Source organism: Balaenoptera acutorostrata, chromosome 6, assembly GCF_949987535.1.
Source record: "Balaenoptera acutorostrata chromosome 6, mBalAcu1.1, whole genome shotgun sequence".
Lineage (NCBI taxonomy): Eukaryota > Metazoa > Chordata > Mammalia > Artiodactyla > Balaenopteridae > Balaenoptera > Balaenoptera acutorostrata.
In genome coordinates, this window is record NC_080069.1 from 88,862,300 (window position 1) to 88,880,337 (window position 18,038).

General features: G+C 41.5%; 1 protein-coding gene across 5 annotated transcripts in view; it reads right to left on the reverse strand.

Annotated features, from left to right (window-relative positions):
* The window catches only part of GNE (glucosamine (UDP-N-acetyl)-2-epimerase/N-acetylmannosamine kinase), a 54,448-nt gene that overhangs the window by 9,161 nt on the left and 27,249 nt on the right, over positions 1-18,038 (reverse strand). For 2 of the 5 annotated variants that reach the window (XM_057547684.1, XM_057547683.1), the window contains 8 exons: positions 17,782-17,994; positions 15,308-15,395; positions 14,358-14,568; positions 12,111-12,240; positions 11,522-11,743; positions 9,362-9,544; positions 6,617-6,733; positions 3,853-6,059 (listed from right to left, as the gene is read on the reverse strand). In XM_057547684.1, the coding sequence (XP_057403667.1) occupies positions 5,824-6,059; positions 6,617-6,733; positions 9,362-9,544; positions 11,522-11,743; positions 12,111-12,240; positions 14,358-14,568; positions 15,308-15,395; positions 17,782-17,994 (1,400 nt within the window). In that variant the 3' untranslated portion in view covers positions 3,853-5,823. Of the gene's footprint in view, positions 1-576; positions 702-997; positions 1,128-1,174; positions 1,286-1,331; positions 3,078-3,852; positions 6,060-6,616; positions 6,734-9,361; positions 9,545-11,521; positions 11,744-12,110; positions 12,241-14,357; positions 14,569-15,307; positions 15,396-17,781; positions 17,995-18,038 lie in introns of those variants that run through there. The other 3 variants (XR_009008536.1, XR_009008537.1, XR_009008538.1) reach the window with 3 other exon arrangements.

Here is an 18,038-nt window from a genome sequence, read left to right on the forward strand (position 1 = left end):
TCTCCCAGGTGGCTCTTGTTTGTCACTGTCCCTTACTGTAGGATCTTGGATAGTATATTTATTTCAGCAGGGGTCTCTCTGGGAAATAAAGCTAGTGAGACCCTTACTCCTTTGGATTCAGCCAGTAAACCTGAGTCAGTATGGCATGAATGTGGCTGGCCCCATTAACTCTGAATCCCTGTAGCACACATTTGGATCTGTGCCATCCTTAGCACTTTTGTAATATTTCTGTTGTCAAGTCCTTCATCTAGACCTTGCTGGCCAGTACAGTAGCCACAGGTGGCTATTTAAATCAATCAGAATTAAAAATACAATTCTAGCCCCTAGATCCATTTCATATGCTCTGTGGCCACATGTAGTTAGGGAGCATTCGGATTGCACAGGACAGATTATAGAACATTTACGTCATCACGGAATGTTCTGGACCACACTGATCCACACAATAGGTGCCTGTAGGAGACCGTTCCATTTAGGCATCAACACATTCATTATTTGCTCTCAGAACCTGTCACGTTTTAGGTGATGGCTCGAGTGACTGATAAAGCCATATTTCAGAAATCTGCTACTAATGGTTACCTGATACTAGTCCAAGTTGGAGATTGATGTAAACACCTGTAATGCCACACTCAGGAGTTGGAGCTGGGTTAGGTCTTGCCATTGCCGAGAAGGAAAGTCCACCATCTCTCCTATGGTAATTATGTCTGGAAGGGAGAGGAACATTTACTTTTCTGCCTACTTTCCCCTCTCCAAGTTTCTTAGTTGGGCATTCCTTGATCTGGCCCACATTTCTGGCCTCTTTGCTGTTCCTCCCCTTTAGCCACCTCCACTTGTAATCAAGCAATCACTTGCTGTTGTTCAACAACCATTAGTTGCTTCTGGGCCTTGCTAATGCCCTTGAAAATGTTGAAATCTGGTTTAAGAAGTAGCTGAAAGGCCACCTCCGTAATGCCTTTCCTTTCCCCTGAGCTCCCATGGTCCTCTACGTGCAACAGCTTACCTTTTGATATTGTCTTGGTTGGTGTCATCTGGACTTGTCTTGCCTCCCACACAGGATGGGCTTCTTGAGGGTGGATGTGGCAGTTAATCAGATGTCAGTGAAGTCTGACTTTCTTGAAATCAAGAGGTGACTGGATAATATGACAAAAGTAATGCTATATGCATCCAAGGTTAGGTTGTAAAAGGCAATACAGCTTACGGCTGGTTTGTCGGAACACAGAAGCTGGTAGTCCTTGAGCCACCATGCTATGAGGAAGCCCAAATCAGCCCACGTGGAGAGACCTGGAAACTACAAGCAAAGAGAGATGCATGGCCAGCCCTATTCCAACCTATTCCAGCTCCAGCCACTGTCTAACTGCAAGTGCATCTGATGCCCTAAGTCAGAATTGCCAAGTAGAGCCTTTCCAAAATTCCTGACCCACAGAAACCATGAGAGAAAATGATTACCGTTTAAGCCTCTTAAGTTTTGAGGTGGTTTGTTACATAGCAGTAGTAGCTTTGGATTGTTTCTAATGCCTACATTACTCACATGGGGCTTCATAAAAAAGGAAGGAGTTGGCTCAGAAGCTCAGTGAGTGCTCAATATTTAGTTTCAAACCTCTTTCTTGGGACCACTTTGCTTTTTATGTCAAATTTTAAATGGATTCAACATAGTATTGGAAGTCCTAGCCAGAGCACTTAGGCAAGAAAAGAATAAAAGGCATCCACGTTGGAAAGGAAGCAATAAAACTCACTATTTGCAGATGACATGATTTTATATATAAAAAACCCTAAAGACTCCACCAAAAAATTGTTACTAATAACTAATAAATGAATTATGTTATAGGATACAAAATTAGTATACAGAAATTTGCTGCATTTCTGTACACTAATAACAAACTATTAGAGAAATTAACAATTCCGTTTACAATTACATCAAAAAGAATAAAATACCTAAGAATAAATATAACCAAGGAGGTGAAAAAACTGTACACTGACAACTATCAGAAACCAATGAAAGAAACTAAAGACAGACACCAAGCTCATGGACTGGAAAAATTAGTATTGTTAAAATGTCCATACTATCCAAAGCAATGTACAGGTTCAATGTAGTACCTATCAAAATCTCAATGGCATTTTTCACAAAAATAGAACAATCCAAAATCAGTATGGAAACACAAAAGACCCTGAATAGCCAAAGCAATCTCAAGAAAGAACAAAGCTGGAAGCATCACTCTGATTTCAAACCATATTACAAAGCTATAGTAAAACAGTCTGGTATTGGCATAAAAACAGACACATAGATCAATGAAACAGAATAGAGAGCCCAAAAATAACCCCCTGCGTATATGGTCAGTTAATTTATGACAAAAGAGCCAAGAGTATACAATCAGGAAAGACAGTCACTTCATAAATGGTGTTGGGAAAACTGGACCATTATCTTACACCATACACAAAAATTAACTCAAAATGGATTAAAGACTTGACTATAAGGCCTGAAACCATAAAAATCCTAGAAGAAAACACAGGCAGTAAGCTCCCTGACATCAGTCTTGTGATGATTTTTTTGGATTTGATGCCAAAAGCAAAGGCAACAAGAGCAGAAATGACTGGGACTACATCAAACTAAAAAGCTCTGCACAGCAAAAGAAACCATCGACAAAACGAAAAGACAACCTACTAAAAGGGAGAAAATATTTGCAAATCATACATACAGTGAGGGGTTCATATCCAAAATATGTGAAGAATTCATACAACTCAATAGCATAAAAACAATCCAATTTAAAAATAAGAGGATTTGAATAGACATTTATCCAAAGAAGCCAAACAGCTGGCCAATGGGTAAATGAAAAGGTGCTCAACATCACTAATCATCAGGGAAAATGAAAATCAAAACCACAATGAGATACCACCTCACATTTCTTAGAATAGCTGTTATCAAAAACACAACAAGTGTTGGAGAGGAGGTGGAGAAAGGGAACCCTTGTGCACTGCCGGTGGGAATGTAAACTGGTGCAGCCACTGTGGAAAACAGTATGGAGGTTCCTCAAAAAATTACAATGGAACTCCCATATCCAGCAATTCCAGTTCTGGGTATTTATCTGAAGAAAACAAAAACATTAACTCAAACAGATATATGCACTCTTACATGCAGCATTATTTACATAGCCAAGGTAATGGAAACAACCTAAGTGTCCATCAACAGATGAATGGATAAATAAAATGTGGTGTAAATATATATGACAGAATAGTATTCAGCCACTAGAAAAAAAATGAAATCTTGCCATTTGTGAAACATGGCTAGACCTTGAGGGCATTATGCTAAGTGAAATAAATCAGACCGAGAAAGACAAATAACGTATGATCTCACTTATATGTAGAATGTTAAAAAAACAAAACAAAACCAAGCTCATAGACAGAGAACAGATTGGTGGTTGCCACAGGTGGGGGGTTGGGAGGTGGGGAGTGGGTGAAGAGGGTCAAAAGGTACAAACTTGCAGTTATAAGTCATGGGGATGTAATGTACAGCATGGCGATTACAGTTGATAATACTATATGGCATATTTGAAAGTTGCTATGAAAGTAGATCTTAAAAGTTCTCATCACAAGGGAAAAAAACCCTTAACTATGTATTGTGACGATATTAGCTAGACAGTGTGGTGATCATTTTGCAATATATATATTTTAAAGTTATATAACAATGCTTTCTATTAACAAAGTTTTTTGGTGGGGTGGTTGTTAAATCAATTATTAAATGCCTTAAAGAAGTTATATGACCTTCAGAAAGTAAGGAGCACAACAAATCTCTTTTGGGAAGGGGAATGCTTTTAGCTAATGAGTTAATTAAGAACAAAACAAAATACAAAAGTGGCAGGATTTCCACAAGGAAATACATTTATTTTTTTAGAATTTGGCTCAGAACAGTAACATAAAAATATTTACATTAAAATAAATTAAGATGTGATCATTTATCTATATGTAATAATTATGTTGGAATATATTAGCCTTTCCATGAATTTAATAAAAACTAAGATTTGGTTTTAGATTCAATACCATCCTTCCAAATATTTGGTATGAAACTTGGTAGCAGTGCAACTGTCTGGTGTATACAGTGGTTGTAGGTTTTGTCAAAGAACAGCTGATGCCCCTTCACGGTATACCGACCCGCCCCAGACACTGATGGCCAAGCCAACTAGCTTCCTTTCCAGGAATCAGCTAGGACCTGGAGATTATTTCAGAGCTGACAGAGTTCTAAGAATCAGGCAACCTATCTTTTCACATTAACCCACCAGGAAGGAAGTAATTCAAATGCAAACTTGATTCCTTCATTTTATATGTGAACACTGAAATAATGTTGTAGAAACCTTCAGGTTTTCCTAAAATAATAAACAATCTGAAAAACATATGCATGTCCTTTTTTAGGTCATCTAAAAGTACCCATAAAAACCTGTCACTAGGCCAAATACTGTACTGACAAAATTTCCACAGCATACAGGAATATTTTATTAAATTCACCACTGAGAGATAGTGTCAAGGATGAATCGATTCATTTGGTAATGAGATATTCTTGTGAAAGCTCTTGGTAGCCTGGAATAAATTAGAATATATTTGCACTTTGGAAGTTTTTGATATGAAGAGAGGTTTGTGTGGCTTAGCAGAAAAAACACAGAGGGACCCGGGTCAAACCCTGTCTTTAAGACTCATTAGCCACGCGGCTTTAGGCACACCACTTAAGACTTAGTTTGGGGTTCTATAAAATGGGAATTAAAACACCTACCTTACTGGTTGTGAGAATTTAGAATAATGCATATGAAGCACCAAGTTCAGAGCCTGGCACACAGTAGGCACTTAATAAATGGTGGCTATCAGTATTTCTTCCAGGTTGAAATTAATAGCAAGAACCTTGGCCTTTGTTATCTTGACACCAGTGCGAGCGTGGAATCTTATTTAGCCAGAATCCAGATTCACAGATGTGGGCTCTAGGTATGACACACAACAAACACTGCCTTAATCAACACTCCAGGGTCATATTCAACATAGTATGAAAAGCTGTTGAAGGGAGAGGTGTCTGCTTGTCAGTAGCAACGATCCTTCTGGGATGGTTAATCTTTCAGAGGCTGTAAGTCCTAGTGGCTTCTCAGCTGGCCTTAAGAAGATAAGGACAAGGTCACTAAGGCCACTGTAATTCAGATCCCTGATCTAAAGTTGCTCAGGATTCTGAGAGAGTAATAGCAAATAACATCTTTCAACAAGTAACGTTTGGGGGTGAGAGATATATACACCTGATGTCCTTATTGTGGCCATGGTTTCATAGGTACATATATGTCAAAACTTAACCAAATTGTGCACTTTAAAAAATACCTCAAAAAAAAAAATACCTCAATAAAACTGCTTTTGAAAGGTTTACTTAAGCCCTTCATGGTGAGATTTCCTTCTCTTCCCTGACTGGATCCCTTTCTGTGTTCTGAACTTAGGGTCAGAGGAGGCAGGATTAATAATCCAAACTCCAGTATCAAGGTCACACCCCAAGCAAGGCCTGCAGGTCTAAGTGGTACATCTAATAAGCAGAGTCATAAGGCTTCCTCGGCTGCTACTGTAGCTCCTTTTGGCACAGAAGATTGTGACAAGGTTTGAGCTGAAATGACCCCACAAGGAGCAGCATCTACAAAAACAGGGGTTGGGAAAAGTGACTTTGGAAGAGGAGACTAAAGGCAGAAACTGCCAAAGTTGCCTGCCAAATAAATTGAAATACCAAATTTGCCTTTTAAGAAATGCTCATCTAGAAGACAACCTGATTCCACCAAGGAGCTCTTGAATCTCCGGAGTCCACGTCCACTCTTTGGAGGACTAGTAGATCCTGCGAGTCGTGTAGTCCAGAACCATGCTGGCGGCGCCGAGCAGGGCGGGTTCCACCAAATCCGAAACCACCACGTCCACGTCCTGAACCGAGGACAAGGCTTGCTGGCGGATGACGTCTTTGACAGTGTGGATATAGTGACTGGCTAGGACTCCAGAGAGGATCACAAGGGAAGGATTCATAGTGTGGAGGATGTTCACAACCCCAAGACCCAATGCTGTTCCAGCTACAGGAAAACAAAAATTAAAAAGTTTTCAGGGAGAGAGCCAAATCCAAAGTCAAAGAGGAAGGTGGAAAAGAGCACCAGCCAGGAATAGTTCGTTCACACGACCTCATGGAAGCAGTACTTTTAAAGCTGTTTATATGATTTATCCTTAATATGAAAAGATGATTATGTGATACTTGGAAATGAAAAGAGCTGGGTATAAAACTGTACATATACTATACTATATGATCTCAACTATGTAAAAAAAAATAGACTGGAAGGAAATGTTAATAGTTGATATCTGAACAGTAAAACTAAAAGATACTTTTTCTTACTCTCCTGTATTTCTCTAAATTTCCAGAAAATGAACAAGTAGTTTTTTCATAGTTGTAAAACAAAACAAAAACCTGTTTAAAAAGGCAATGCTGCCAAATACCTTGAATGCAGTAAGTAGGAAAATTACCTCTGCACTGGTCCTGAGGGCTGGGCATTTGCCGGAGCCCTGGGCCGTCTGAGGGCTCACAGCCCCCCCCCCCACCCCGCCCCCGTGGCAGAGCTGCCCAGACCCGCGTGCTCACCTGTTCTCAAGATGCTCTGGGCCTTTGCATTGCCAAGTTTCGCAGCTTGGATGAGATGGAGTGCGCCCACAGCTTCGTCTTTTGGCACTGACATCCCTTCCACCAAGAGTTGGTCTTCTGTTTGAGCAGAGGTGAGAAGGAGAAGCAGTCATTCATGAGCTGCAGAAGGCCAAGCTCATAATTATGCCTGTGGGCAGCAAGCCCCCAAGTGGGAAGATGATAATCCCTTTTCACATTTGCAAAGCTTTTTATCATTCGTAAATATCCATATACATTTGCCAGAGGGCTTTGCTGCCCTCTTGCTGCCTGCTTATACATCATCCAGAACTTCTCTAACTGGAAATCTCAACTCTGGCCAGAGCCTCCTTCACTTCCCCCTTCCATATTAAACAGTCTTGAAGTGTTTTTTCCCCCCAAATTACCAGAACTCCTCTGCATTCATCTCCTTCCTTATCTATCCCAGATGCAAGGCTGCATTATTTGCCAGTGACCCACAGTGGCAGGAAGGCGCAGCACCTCAGAAACGGACAGACCTGGGTTCAGCTGTCAGCTCTACCACCACTGGCTGCACTACCCTGCCCATGTCGTGTCACCTCCACGTGTTTCTCTTCCAAGACTGGGGTAATGATACCTACCCTGGCAGGATTCCTTTAGGGATTAAATGAGAAAATGGACTTAAGTACTCAAGTGCTGGCCAGAGTAAATGCTAAATGAACGGTAGGTATTTCTGTAGTTATCTATAGTCCTTGACTTTCTGCCCCTCACACTGCCAGCCACCAACCCAGATCAGACTCCTTCCTCATCTGCTATTACTTGGGCTCTGATGGGAGACAATCCCAACCAAGCAGACGGTTACCTAGACACCAAGTGGTGGTCTCCTATCTTCCAGGGGCCCTCACAGCTGCTCTGGCCACTCTCTCCCATTCCCGTTCATTGCCCTTCTCAGCCTTCATCTCCTCAGACCGTCGTCTATCCCGCTCCCGCTACCGAGAGATTTCCCCATTTCTGACCTCTCAGATAAAGGACGCTTCCAGGCAGAACTCCCTTACTCTTCTGCCCCTGCTTATAAACAGGTCTGTGTTCGCACATCCCACGTCCTGCTGCTCTCCCTCTCGCCCCTCCACCAGGGCTTTGCAGCTCATCTCTTCCGCCCTCCCCAGGGGCCTTTTGTAAGGGCTCCTCCACCCTTCCTCTCCTGCGTTCTCAACCCTCACTTCTGCTCTTACTCAGGGTAGTTAGGCTTCTGCTCCCACTTGACTGAACTTCTTTAAGATATGCATTTACCCCCATGGGGGCAAAAACTGGTTCTTGTGGGCAAAAAAATTCTTACTCTTTTTATACAGACAGTAACAAACAACAGATAAACAATGTATCTGTGGTATTAAAGTTTCATGGGGTTGAATGATTAGGAAAAAATGTCTAAACATTTAGGCTCCTCAGTGGGGGTGATGATAAAAATGAGACTGAAAAATAAACACTGTTTTCAGGGCTTCAAATGATGTCCTTCCTCACGGTCAAAGCCAATGAACTTTCTGGTTTCCTCTTACTCAGCACTTGACACTACCCACTACTCTCCCTGCAACACTCCCTTTTTGGTTCCTGTGACTTTACCCTTTCCTGGTTTTCCTCCCTGCCCTCAAGTGCTGACATTTCACAGGATTCCACCCTCGACTCTCATCTCACTCCAAGTCTCATTCACAGGTTTAATGGCCACCTCAATGCCCATGATTCCAAATCCCGACCTCCAGTCCTGTTCCCTCTCCTGAGCATCAGACCCCTGCAGCCAGCTGCCTCCTGCGCAGTCCCACCTGCATGTCCCACTGGTTCCCAACCGTCAGCTCTGCCAAGCCCTGTTCCTCCTCTCATGTCCCCACCCCCAAAGTTGTCCACCCAGAAAACTGGAAGTCACTCTAGAACTGTCCCCCTTAAAGCCAGCCTCCATTCAACTACCATTTTCCCGCTAGGAAAAAAAAGTGTGGTGAAGAATCTAAAATTTGGATCTATGTCTTTTCTCTAAAATTTTTCAGTGGTTTTTCCATTAGCTGCTGGTCCTGGCTTACCTCTTGCTGCACTATACCCTGCCTTGCCCTTATGCACAAACACCACTGTTTCCTATGCTTGGAAATGCTCCCTGGCTCATCCAAACTTGCCTCAATAATTCTATTTACCCTCTTGACTCTCAACTCCCAGGACAGCACCCTAACGCTCCCTTCCCTATATGGAGAGGGTGGGGAGGGAACACTGGTGTCCTTCCTATATGCATCTATGTTCCTTGGCCATCGTTCTCACTGCACTTGACATACCATGTTGTAATGATACTAAACGACTCCCTCTTGCATTAGACTAAAAACCATCCTGACATTTATAACATGTCCAGAAATAGGTGTAATTCAAATAAACCTCTCAGAGTTGAAAAATTGTAATATGTTCATCCATTTAATTCTCCATTAAAATCTGTATTAAGTACCCAACCTGTGCTAGGGGCTGAGAAGGCAAAAATGAAAGACATCTCCCCTGCTATCCTGGAGCTCAAGACCCCGGCCCTCCCAGTGCTGGAGAGGAACGGTATTAATACGGGTCAGGACCAAGGAGACTTTGAGCTGCAGTATGTGGAGCCCTGATTTTCCTCCAGGGAGTGAAAAGGTTAAAAGTTCTGGCGTCAGCGTTCAGCTCTCTTTGGAATATCTACTTTGAAGTACTTGTCTACCATTTGGCTATTTAATTCCTCAGGTGAAAGAAACCGACCATCATGTAGCTTTTTTGCTTCCCTCTGCAAGGCCATTCCAGAGGCATATGCTTCAATACACCCATGGCTTCCACAGGAACAGTCAGGCCCATCCAGGGACACCACAATGTGGCCAAGCTCCGCAGCGCAGAAGGAGCTGCCATGGATCAGTTCATGCTGATGGATGATCCCCCCGCCAATTCCTATAGTGAGAGACGACAATCACTGAAGTGGCTCTGCACCTGAAACAGAAAACTCTGCTATGGCAATGCCTCCTCTGTTTAGCAAAGCTTTGGAATGTGAGGTTCTATATGGTGCCTACTTTCCTAGATAGCTGAAACTTACTAAGTACCAAAGCTTTACCTGGAATCATTTTGTATGGAAATATTTTTAGCTGATCCTCCAATGCCCTGTGTTGCATCTGCTTGGCTCACTATGATTTCAACTTGGTTCTCACCAAGGCCTTCTCCAACACTCAAGTAAGAGCCTAGCAGCCATGCAAGCACAGTTGCCCAGAAGCAACTGTCAACCAAGGAGAGACAGGAGCCAGCAGATTAAGTGGACAACTCTGGGTAGTATTCTGCAGGCTTTCTGGGAGGTTCTGGTAGATTTCAGCCCCCACTGTCCTCAAGGCAACTTTGATAATACATCCTCTAATGGCTCTCCTACTCTGTTCCATTCTTCCCACTCCCTCACTCTTGCTTCTCAGAATCACCTCCAAAATAAAATACCCCCACTGAACTCCTTGTCTCAGGCTCTGCTGTGGGAGAAACCCAAGATAAGACAATCTTTCTGAAAGGTTTCATACACCACCTGCTTTCTTAAACAGAGAATATGAAACATAGTTTTGCCTCTTCGTAATGCCACCATGTCTAAAAATCTATGATTCAATAATTATGAATATCGATGACTATTTTTTGTTATGGAGTTGAGGAGTTAGTAAGGGGTAAAGGGCGTTTTGCTTTAATAGGGTCTGCATTTTAGAGTTGTCCTGCCATCTCTTACTTCTTGTGGCACCTACTCATCAACCCTCACTCCTCTAATTTGCAGGTTATTACTGCTCTGAACTAGGAAATGATATCCAAGCTTGCTAAAACTGTGTCCGAGACTAAGAGAAGTGCATGAGCTCAGCATTAGGGAGGTAGTATAATGTGGAGTTTAAGAGCACACACGGTTTTATACATATTTGGACAGCACAGGGAACTCCACTTCACTGTACAGTAGAAACTAACACAACATTGTAAAACAGCTATACCCCAATTAAAAAAAAAAAAAAAAAAGAGCGCGCATGGTTTGAAGTTAGGCATATGTGGGACCAAGTGCTGCCTCGAACACTGACTAGCTGAGCCCGTCTTCTCATTTAAACAACAAATTGGGATATCAGCAAAAGTGGCAGAGTAGGGAACTCCAAAAGCCCATCCCTCCACTAAAGCAATGAACAAACTGGCAAAAACTGTCAGAATCGAGTTTTTTGGAACTCTGGAAACTAACCAAAACTTTACAACAACCAGGGGAATAATTAATCAAGAAAAAAACGGCTGAATCTTAGTAAGAGATTTCTGGCATTTTCTGGTCCCATCACGCCTACCCCTCACGCCCCAGCTTGGCGATGGCCTAGAATAATAGCCTGCATTCCCAGTACAGATGGCAGTACTGGAGAGAGCAGAATGAACCTTCTTCTCAAAAAACTGTGGTGGTTTGTTTTGACCTGCTTGGTGGCTCCTGGAGGACCAGCTCAAAGGGCTTCCCTTTATCTCACCTACCCCAGAACTTTCCCAGGGCTGAGGGGGCTATCCAGGGGGCACTCATCAAAAACATTTAAAGGCAAAATATAGTTATTAGTCTCTACTGCCTAGGGCAATGGACAACAGTTGTGACAAACAATATACTAACCAAAGAGAGTAGGAGGAAATCCTGGGGAATGAGCAATGAGAAGCTTTGGGGAATAAGAGCTTTGACTAGCTCGGACAATTCCTGGGAATTTAGAAGGCCACATGCATGCACAGGGCCGGGCACATGCTCAGAAAAGGCCTGGGCGGGCCCTCAGCTCTCACCTTCAGGCTCTACTCAAGCAGGAAGTGAAGGTGAAAGCTGACTTGTAAACTGCCTGGCTGAGTGGTAAAGGCACGTGCCCCAACACACACCCTAGCTCCTGAAGCAGCCGTCTCTACTCCTCTTACCTGTGCCTGTGATAAGTGTCACAAAGTTTTCAAGGCCCTTTCCTTGGCCGAATTTCCTTTCTGCCAGGGCAGCACAGTTGCCATCATTGTCTACCCATACGGGGAGATGCAAAGTGTCAGACAGGGGGGTCCTGAGATCCACAGAGTTCCACTCTTGAATCAGTTTGGTTGAATGCAGCACAATTCCTTCCCGAGGATTTACACGGCCACCTGTGGAAATGCCTGAGCTCCACCACAAACACAAGGAAAATGATTCTGATGAGCAATCTCAGAAAAGTGTGCCGACTTTCTGGGCTTGGAACACAAATTAATTCACCCAAGATCTCCTAAAACAAACATTACCAAGGACTGCAAGGAAATGTAAGGCAGTTCTGAGCTAAATCTGTGGCTCCCCATAGACTGACAGTTCCATCAATGCTTCCCTCACAATGTTTGTTGGGGTCCCAGGAAGGCCCCGGGCCCACAGACAGGACCTGGAGCCATCTACACACAGGGAAGACAGTGACCTGATGTTCCATCATGCATCAGAACTCAGCAAACTTTGTACATTAAAATGAACATTGCTTAGGTATGTAATTTACAATCTCACCTACTCCCAAAATTCTGCAGTTCAGTTTTACAGCTTCTGCTGCAGCTTCTACACACATCTGTAGGATTAAATTAATCCTCTCTTCATAGGTTTTAGGATTGAACTGAGTATACTTCTTAACTATTTCACCCTAAAAGAGAAAAAACAGATCTGTCTCATGGTCTCAGCTAAGGAGCATACAGTGAATCTCTGACCTTTTTCAAGATAAATCAGACATTACTCTAGGACAGTACTGCAGAGTCAGATGACTGCTAGGGAAGGGATCCACTGTCTGGCTTGGGCCAGCCCTGGGATACACTCAAGTAGTTTCCTGGGAAGACAACCTAGCATATGGCTGTTGAAGCAAGGACAACTCCACAGCCAACCAGATGGGCCCTCTCTTAAACATAAGGTGAATGTTGGCTAATCTGAATCGTCATTAAAAGGTCATTTTTAACTCTTTCAGGTTGACAAAATTTCCTTGTTTAAATACTGAAGCAACTAAATAAATATCCTAAGTCGTTAAGCTTTAATCATCTGCCATAACTGAAGTCAATAATGGTATGGAACCATATTTAAATTACTGTGCTTGGTGATATGTTTTAATACCAATCAGGGACCGTCCCTCCTAATTATTCTTGTTTTTAAATTTCTTTGCTCTTCTCACTTGTATTATTATTTTAAGTAAATTTCAGAATAATGCTGTTAAACTTTAAAAAACCTCACTGAAATATTGACTAGAATTACGTTAAACTCATAATTCAATTTGGTAAGTGCTGACATTTAAAAAAATACTCAGCACTCCTAACCAGGATATTTTTCAAGCCTTTATATTTTATAGTAAAGTTTTTAGATTTTCTTTTTATAGATCACATAGTTTTCTGGTTTAGGAAACCAGAAAACTTTATTTTATAAGTTCTGTTTTTGTTCTAAATAGGATCTCTTTTTCCATTCTTCTGTTATTAATGGATTTTTATCCATTTACAAGGGTTAAAGCTGTCACTAATGACTGTCATTAAAAATAAACCTAGTTGTGCTTCTCCGCCTTCACTGTGCATCAGAACCACCTGGGCAGCTTTGAACAAATATTGATGCCTAGTCCCTACCCCCAGAGACTGGCATCTAACTAGTCTGGGGTGGGAGCCAGGCATCCATATATTTTTTAAAGCTTCCAGGTAACACTAATGTGCAATCAGGGTTGATAAATACCTACAGAAAAACTCAAATCTTTACCTACAATTTCATATAAGTAAAAAGTTATTGATATTTATATATTTATCATAATATCTAGCCATTTTACTCAATTGTGTTATTAATTCTACAAGCTTGTTGGTTTATTCATATTGTCTATAAATAGTATTTTTTGTTTTACCCTGTCCACAATTGCCATTTTTGCTATTCGTTCCTTGCTTTATTCCCTTCCTAACTTTGAGAATTATGTTAAATGTTGCAGAAAACATCCTTCTTTTCCACTTGATTTTAATAGGAATGCCTCTAGAAATGCCACTACAGAGGGTGTTCGCCATTGATATGGAATATATCATCTTTATGTTAAGAAAATATTTTTCTATTAATACTTTTTAAAGAGTATTTAAAAAGGAGGCCTTTGTCTTCACTAGATAAAATTATGTTTTGTTTTGCTTTTCTTTATTTGATCTACACAACTCTGTGTTTAAAATCCTCTGTATTGCTCATGGATTCCTGAAATTTCACACATCTACAATGCTTCAAACAAAGATTTTTCTGTTAGGTTTATTCTTCCTTGTTAAGTCATCAGAGATCATTTTAACATGGACAGTTTGGTGTTTTATAAAGGCTCTGTCAACACTGTGGTGATGGTTTGGTTAAGAGATTGAAGGTATGCTGTACGCAACTAAAATCATGATCTAGAGGAGAAGCAATTCCCCTCACCATTTGCAGACACCCTCCCCTGGGTAGTGAGAGTAATCAACATACTCCATGCTCCAAGCTGTTACCAAGTATAGAATTTCAGGTCTCCTGGGTGGCAGATGCTCTCTCTGATGCCTAATGGGTCTCCCATTGTCAACTCAAGTCTACTAACTTGGATTCCCTGAGAACTTTACTTCTTTAAAATGTTAGTGATTAGTAAAATAGTGAGACACACATTGTAATGGAACCAGAAGTCAATACTGTGGGCAAATGATTACAAGCTCTTGTGTATGTTTCCAGTCCTACCTTCCAACCACACTTTTTAAAAATCAACTAGTCATATGGGATATAAAGTTAAGACCTTAGGAGTTATTTTACCTTCATGCTGACTATTGCAACTCGGAGGTTCGTCCCACCAAGATCAACAGCCAAGGCACTCAGAGTTTCAAGAATATGGTCAATATCTTGGGAGATGTTATCCTTCACAGGAGGAAAACAGAATTTCTTTTGTAGTGGCTCTTGAAGATCAATAGATTTGAGAAACTTCAAAATCCTCGGAACAGCATTTCCATCCCCATATATCTTTGAACTGCAATGTCCAAAGAGTCAATTAAATTGTTTCTCTTGTACATATTAAATTATATTGAGGACATAGTATTATTGGAATCTGAAATTTCGGGTAATAAATAGTTTGGGCTTCTTCTTTTAAAATAACAACATCTGGGTCTCTTCAGCAACACTGTTAACTAAATACCTTCATATTATCAATAGAATATCTAAAACCATTGTTGATTGAAATACAGCTGTTTCCTGCCTGAGATATCATTAACAAATTGCCTGTAAGATCAAAGAAAAATTATCTTTGTTAAGCCAATTTCAGAATATATCATAGTTTGGGACAGTAAAAAAATTTTTTTTTGCTTTTTTGGTTTTCATCTTTACTTCTGTAGGGAAAAAATTTTCAGAAAAAAAGATTCAAATAAAGGAAAATCTGATTAATTTGAAACAGGATAGTCTAAATTAAAATGCTGAACTATACTATTTTTAAAGAAAATCATTACATTACTTTCTAATACTTATAGAAATTCAAAATAGGCTAAAGCAGTAGTTCCTAGCAGAAGTGCTATATTAATTAACTGAGACAAATAAATTATTCTCCACTGGAACCCTTGGTAGAGTAATAGGGGGTATATTAGCAAGCCCTGTCTCACCAGTAGATAGGGACCTCTAAGGATGTAGAATGAGAGCACCATTAGGATGACTAAACAGCTTGAAAATGGTGCTCAGAGAAGCTCCTGTTTTAAATCACTTTAAAAGTATACACTCACCAAGGGTACTGTTTACCAAACTGAAGGTGCAGCGCTTGCAATATTTTGTCTTGGGTATCAGCATCCCGGACATGAAGGACATTCTCCCCTAGGTAAATCCAGTGCCATATGGTGATTCGGAAGTGGGAGAAGCAAAAGAATATAGAAATGAGCAGTGCGTCGTGCTCATAAGTAGCCCTGAAACCCAGAAGGCTTCGAACAAGTCTTCTATTAGAGAGACGAACTTTTCTACTTTGTACCTTTTAAAGCACTCTCAGCAAGATCTCCATATATCAGATACTTAAGGGCCATAGGTTCCTTTATTTCCAAAGAGAATAAATCAAGCTCTTGTTTATTGGAATAAATAAGGTAATTAATCCAGTATCCACTTGCCACTCATCTATTCATCCAGCATGTCCACTCTTTCCATCTGCCCTGCCTTCCATCTACTCAGCCAGTTGTGGGATCAGCTGGTCAGGCCAGGTTGCCAGTTAGTCAACTGGCCAGTCAGCTGTTGATGCAGTCACTTCCTTTCCATACATTTTCTGACCAATTTGAGGGAGTAAATACAGTGACAATGACATGTTTTTTCAACAGACTTGGCTATGAAGAGGAGAAAAGCAGAAGGGTGGTGGCTGGGGAGAGGTTGTGTTGTATTGTTTTGTTTTGAAGATACCAGAGACTTAGGCATGTTTAAATGCTGAGGAGGCTAAAGATACATGGAAGAGAAACGTCCTTGAGAAGGGAAGAGGGGTGGGGATGTAGAACACAGGCAGAAGGTTGAGCAGTGGACAGGCAGGGGTGACCCCACACCCTCCAATGTAAAGAAGGTAAGAAGGAAAGGATGGAGGGGCACGTGTTTGTGTAAGTGTGGTGGCAGAAAGGACAGACTGCCATTTTTTTTTTTAAGAGAAATCTTTTTTTTAAAAATAAATTTATTTATTTTTGGCTGCATTGGGTCTTCGTTGCTGCACACGGGCTTTCTCTAGTTGCGGTGAGCGGGGGCTACTCTTCATTGCGGTGCGCGGGCTTCTCATTGTGGTGGCTTCTCTTGTTGTGGAGCACGGGCTCTAGGCGTGCAGGCTTCAGCAGGTGTGGCATGCAGGCTCAGTAGTTGTGGCTCGCGGGCTCTAGAGCGCAGGCTCAGTAGTTGTGGTGCACGGGCTTAGTTGCTCCGCGGCATGTGGGATCTTCCCGTACCAGGGATCGAACCCGTGTCCCCTGCCTTGGCAGGCAGATTCTTAACCACTGCGCCACCAGGGAAGTCCCAGGACAGACTGCTTTTGATAGAAGACCCTGGTACCAAATCCAATGTTCACATCTTATTTGAACTCTTAGCATCATTCAACACCACCTCCTTGAAACCCTTTCTTTTCTGCACTTTAATAATATCACACTCCTGGTTTTCTGGCAGTTCCTTTTCAGTCTTCCCTCCTGGCCCCTTCCCTCCTCATCAGAAGAGCTCCAGAGTTTGGTCCTAGGCTCCATTCTCTTCCCTATTTACATGTTCCCCCTGGGTAATCTCATTTCATCCCTTGGTATTAAATACCATTTCTGGCAGAGTGTGTCATTATCCTCAATATCCTTTGTACAGTAGCAGAATTTTTAGCTTGGCATCTAATCACCCAGCTAAAGGGTATATGTATTCTTCAGCTACCCTTGCAGCTGGATGTGGCCATGTGACAACATTCTGATAGGATGTATGAAGAAATACTTGCAACTTCCAAGTTGTGATTTTAGAGGGAAGGACATCTTCCCCTCTCCTCCTTTCCCAGTGCCTAAAATGTGCACTTGACAGCAAGAGCTGGAGCAACCATCAAGAAGATAGATGGAGGCTAAGTCTCTGATGACTTACCAGTGAGAAACAAAGAAAATCTAACTTATTTGAGGCACTATTATTTTGGGTCTCTCTGTTACAGCAGCTGAACTGATATCCTAACTAAACACCATCTATACGCCATCACTCTCAAATTTGTATCTTCAACTTCAACTCTCCCTGGAACAACATAGCTGCCAACCTGCCATCTCCACTCATATCTAATAGGCATCTCAAACTTAACATGGCCATTAGAGAACTCTTCATTCTACCCGCTCCCAAATTATTCCTTCCTCAGGGTCCTCCATATCAGGAAAGAATACCCCCACTACTCAGACCAAAAGTGTAAGAGTTATTGTTGATTCCCTTCTTCATTTTACTGGGCACAGGAAAACGAAAGACTAGCATTCATATAACACATTCAATCACATTCTCTCTTAAACACAGCCATCAAAGACCATAATTAACTAAGAAACTCTTAGCTCTGATATTACAAAGACAATAAAAAATTTGGTAATCACTGTGTGCTACCTATAGGTTTCAGGCTACAATTGGTCATTAACCTCATTCACTCACTTATTGATAAACACATATGCCGGCACTGATACGTGCATACTTTATAATAACCCATACAAATGTATTAAGCTTAGTCAGTTGAAATATAAGCAAAGGTAAATACCTGTTTCTCTTCCAATCTGACGTGTTCCTAGGTTGATCACAGGTGTTCCAAAAGCTCCAACCTCTCGTACCCCACAGCTGCTGTTCCCAATCATACAACCAGCATGGGCAACCAGCTGTATAAACTGGTCAAATGGGACATGTTTAACTGCACGAAAATTGGGATGATGCTCAATGCCCTTCTTCCGCATCACTCGAACCATCTCTTTGCTCCCTGTGAAAATGAAAAGAACCAACTGTTAAATGGTTTACGAGATA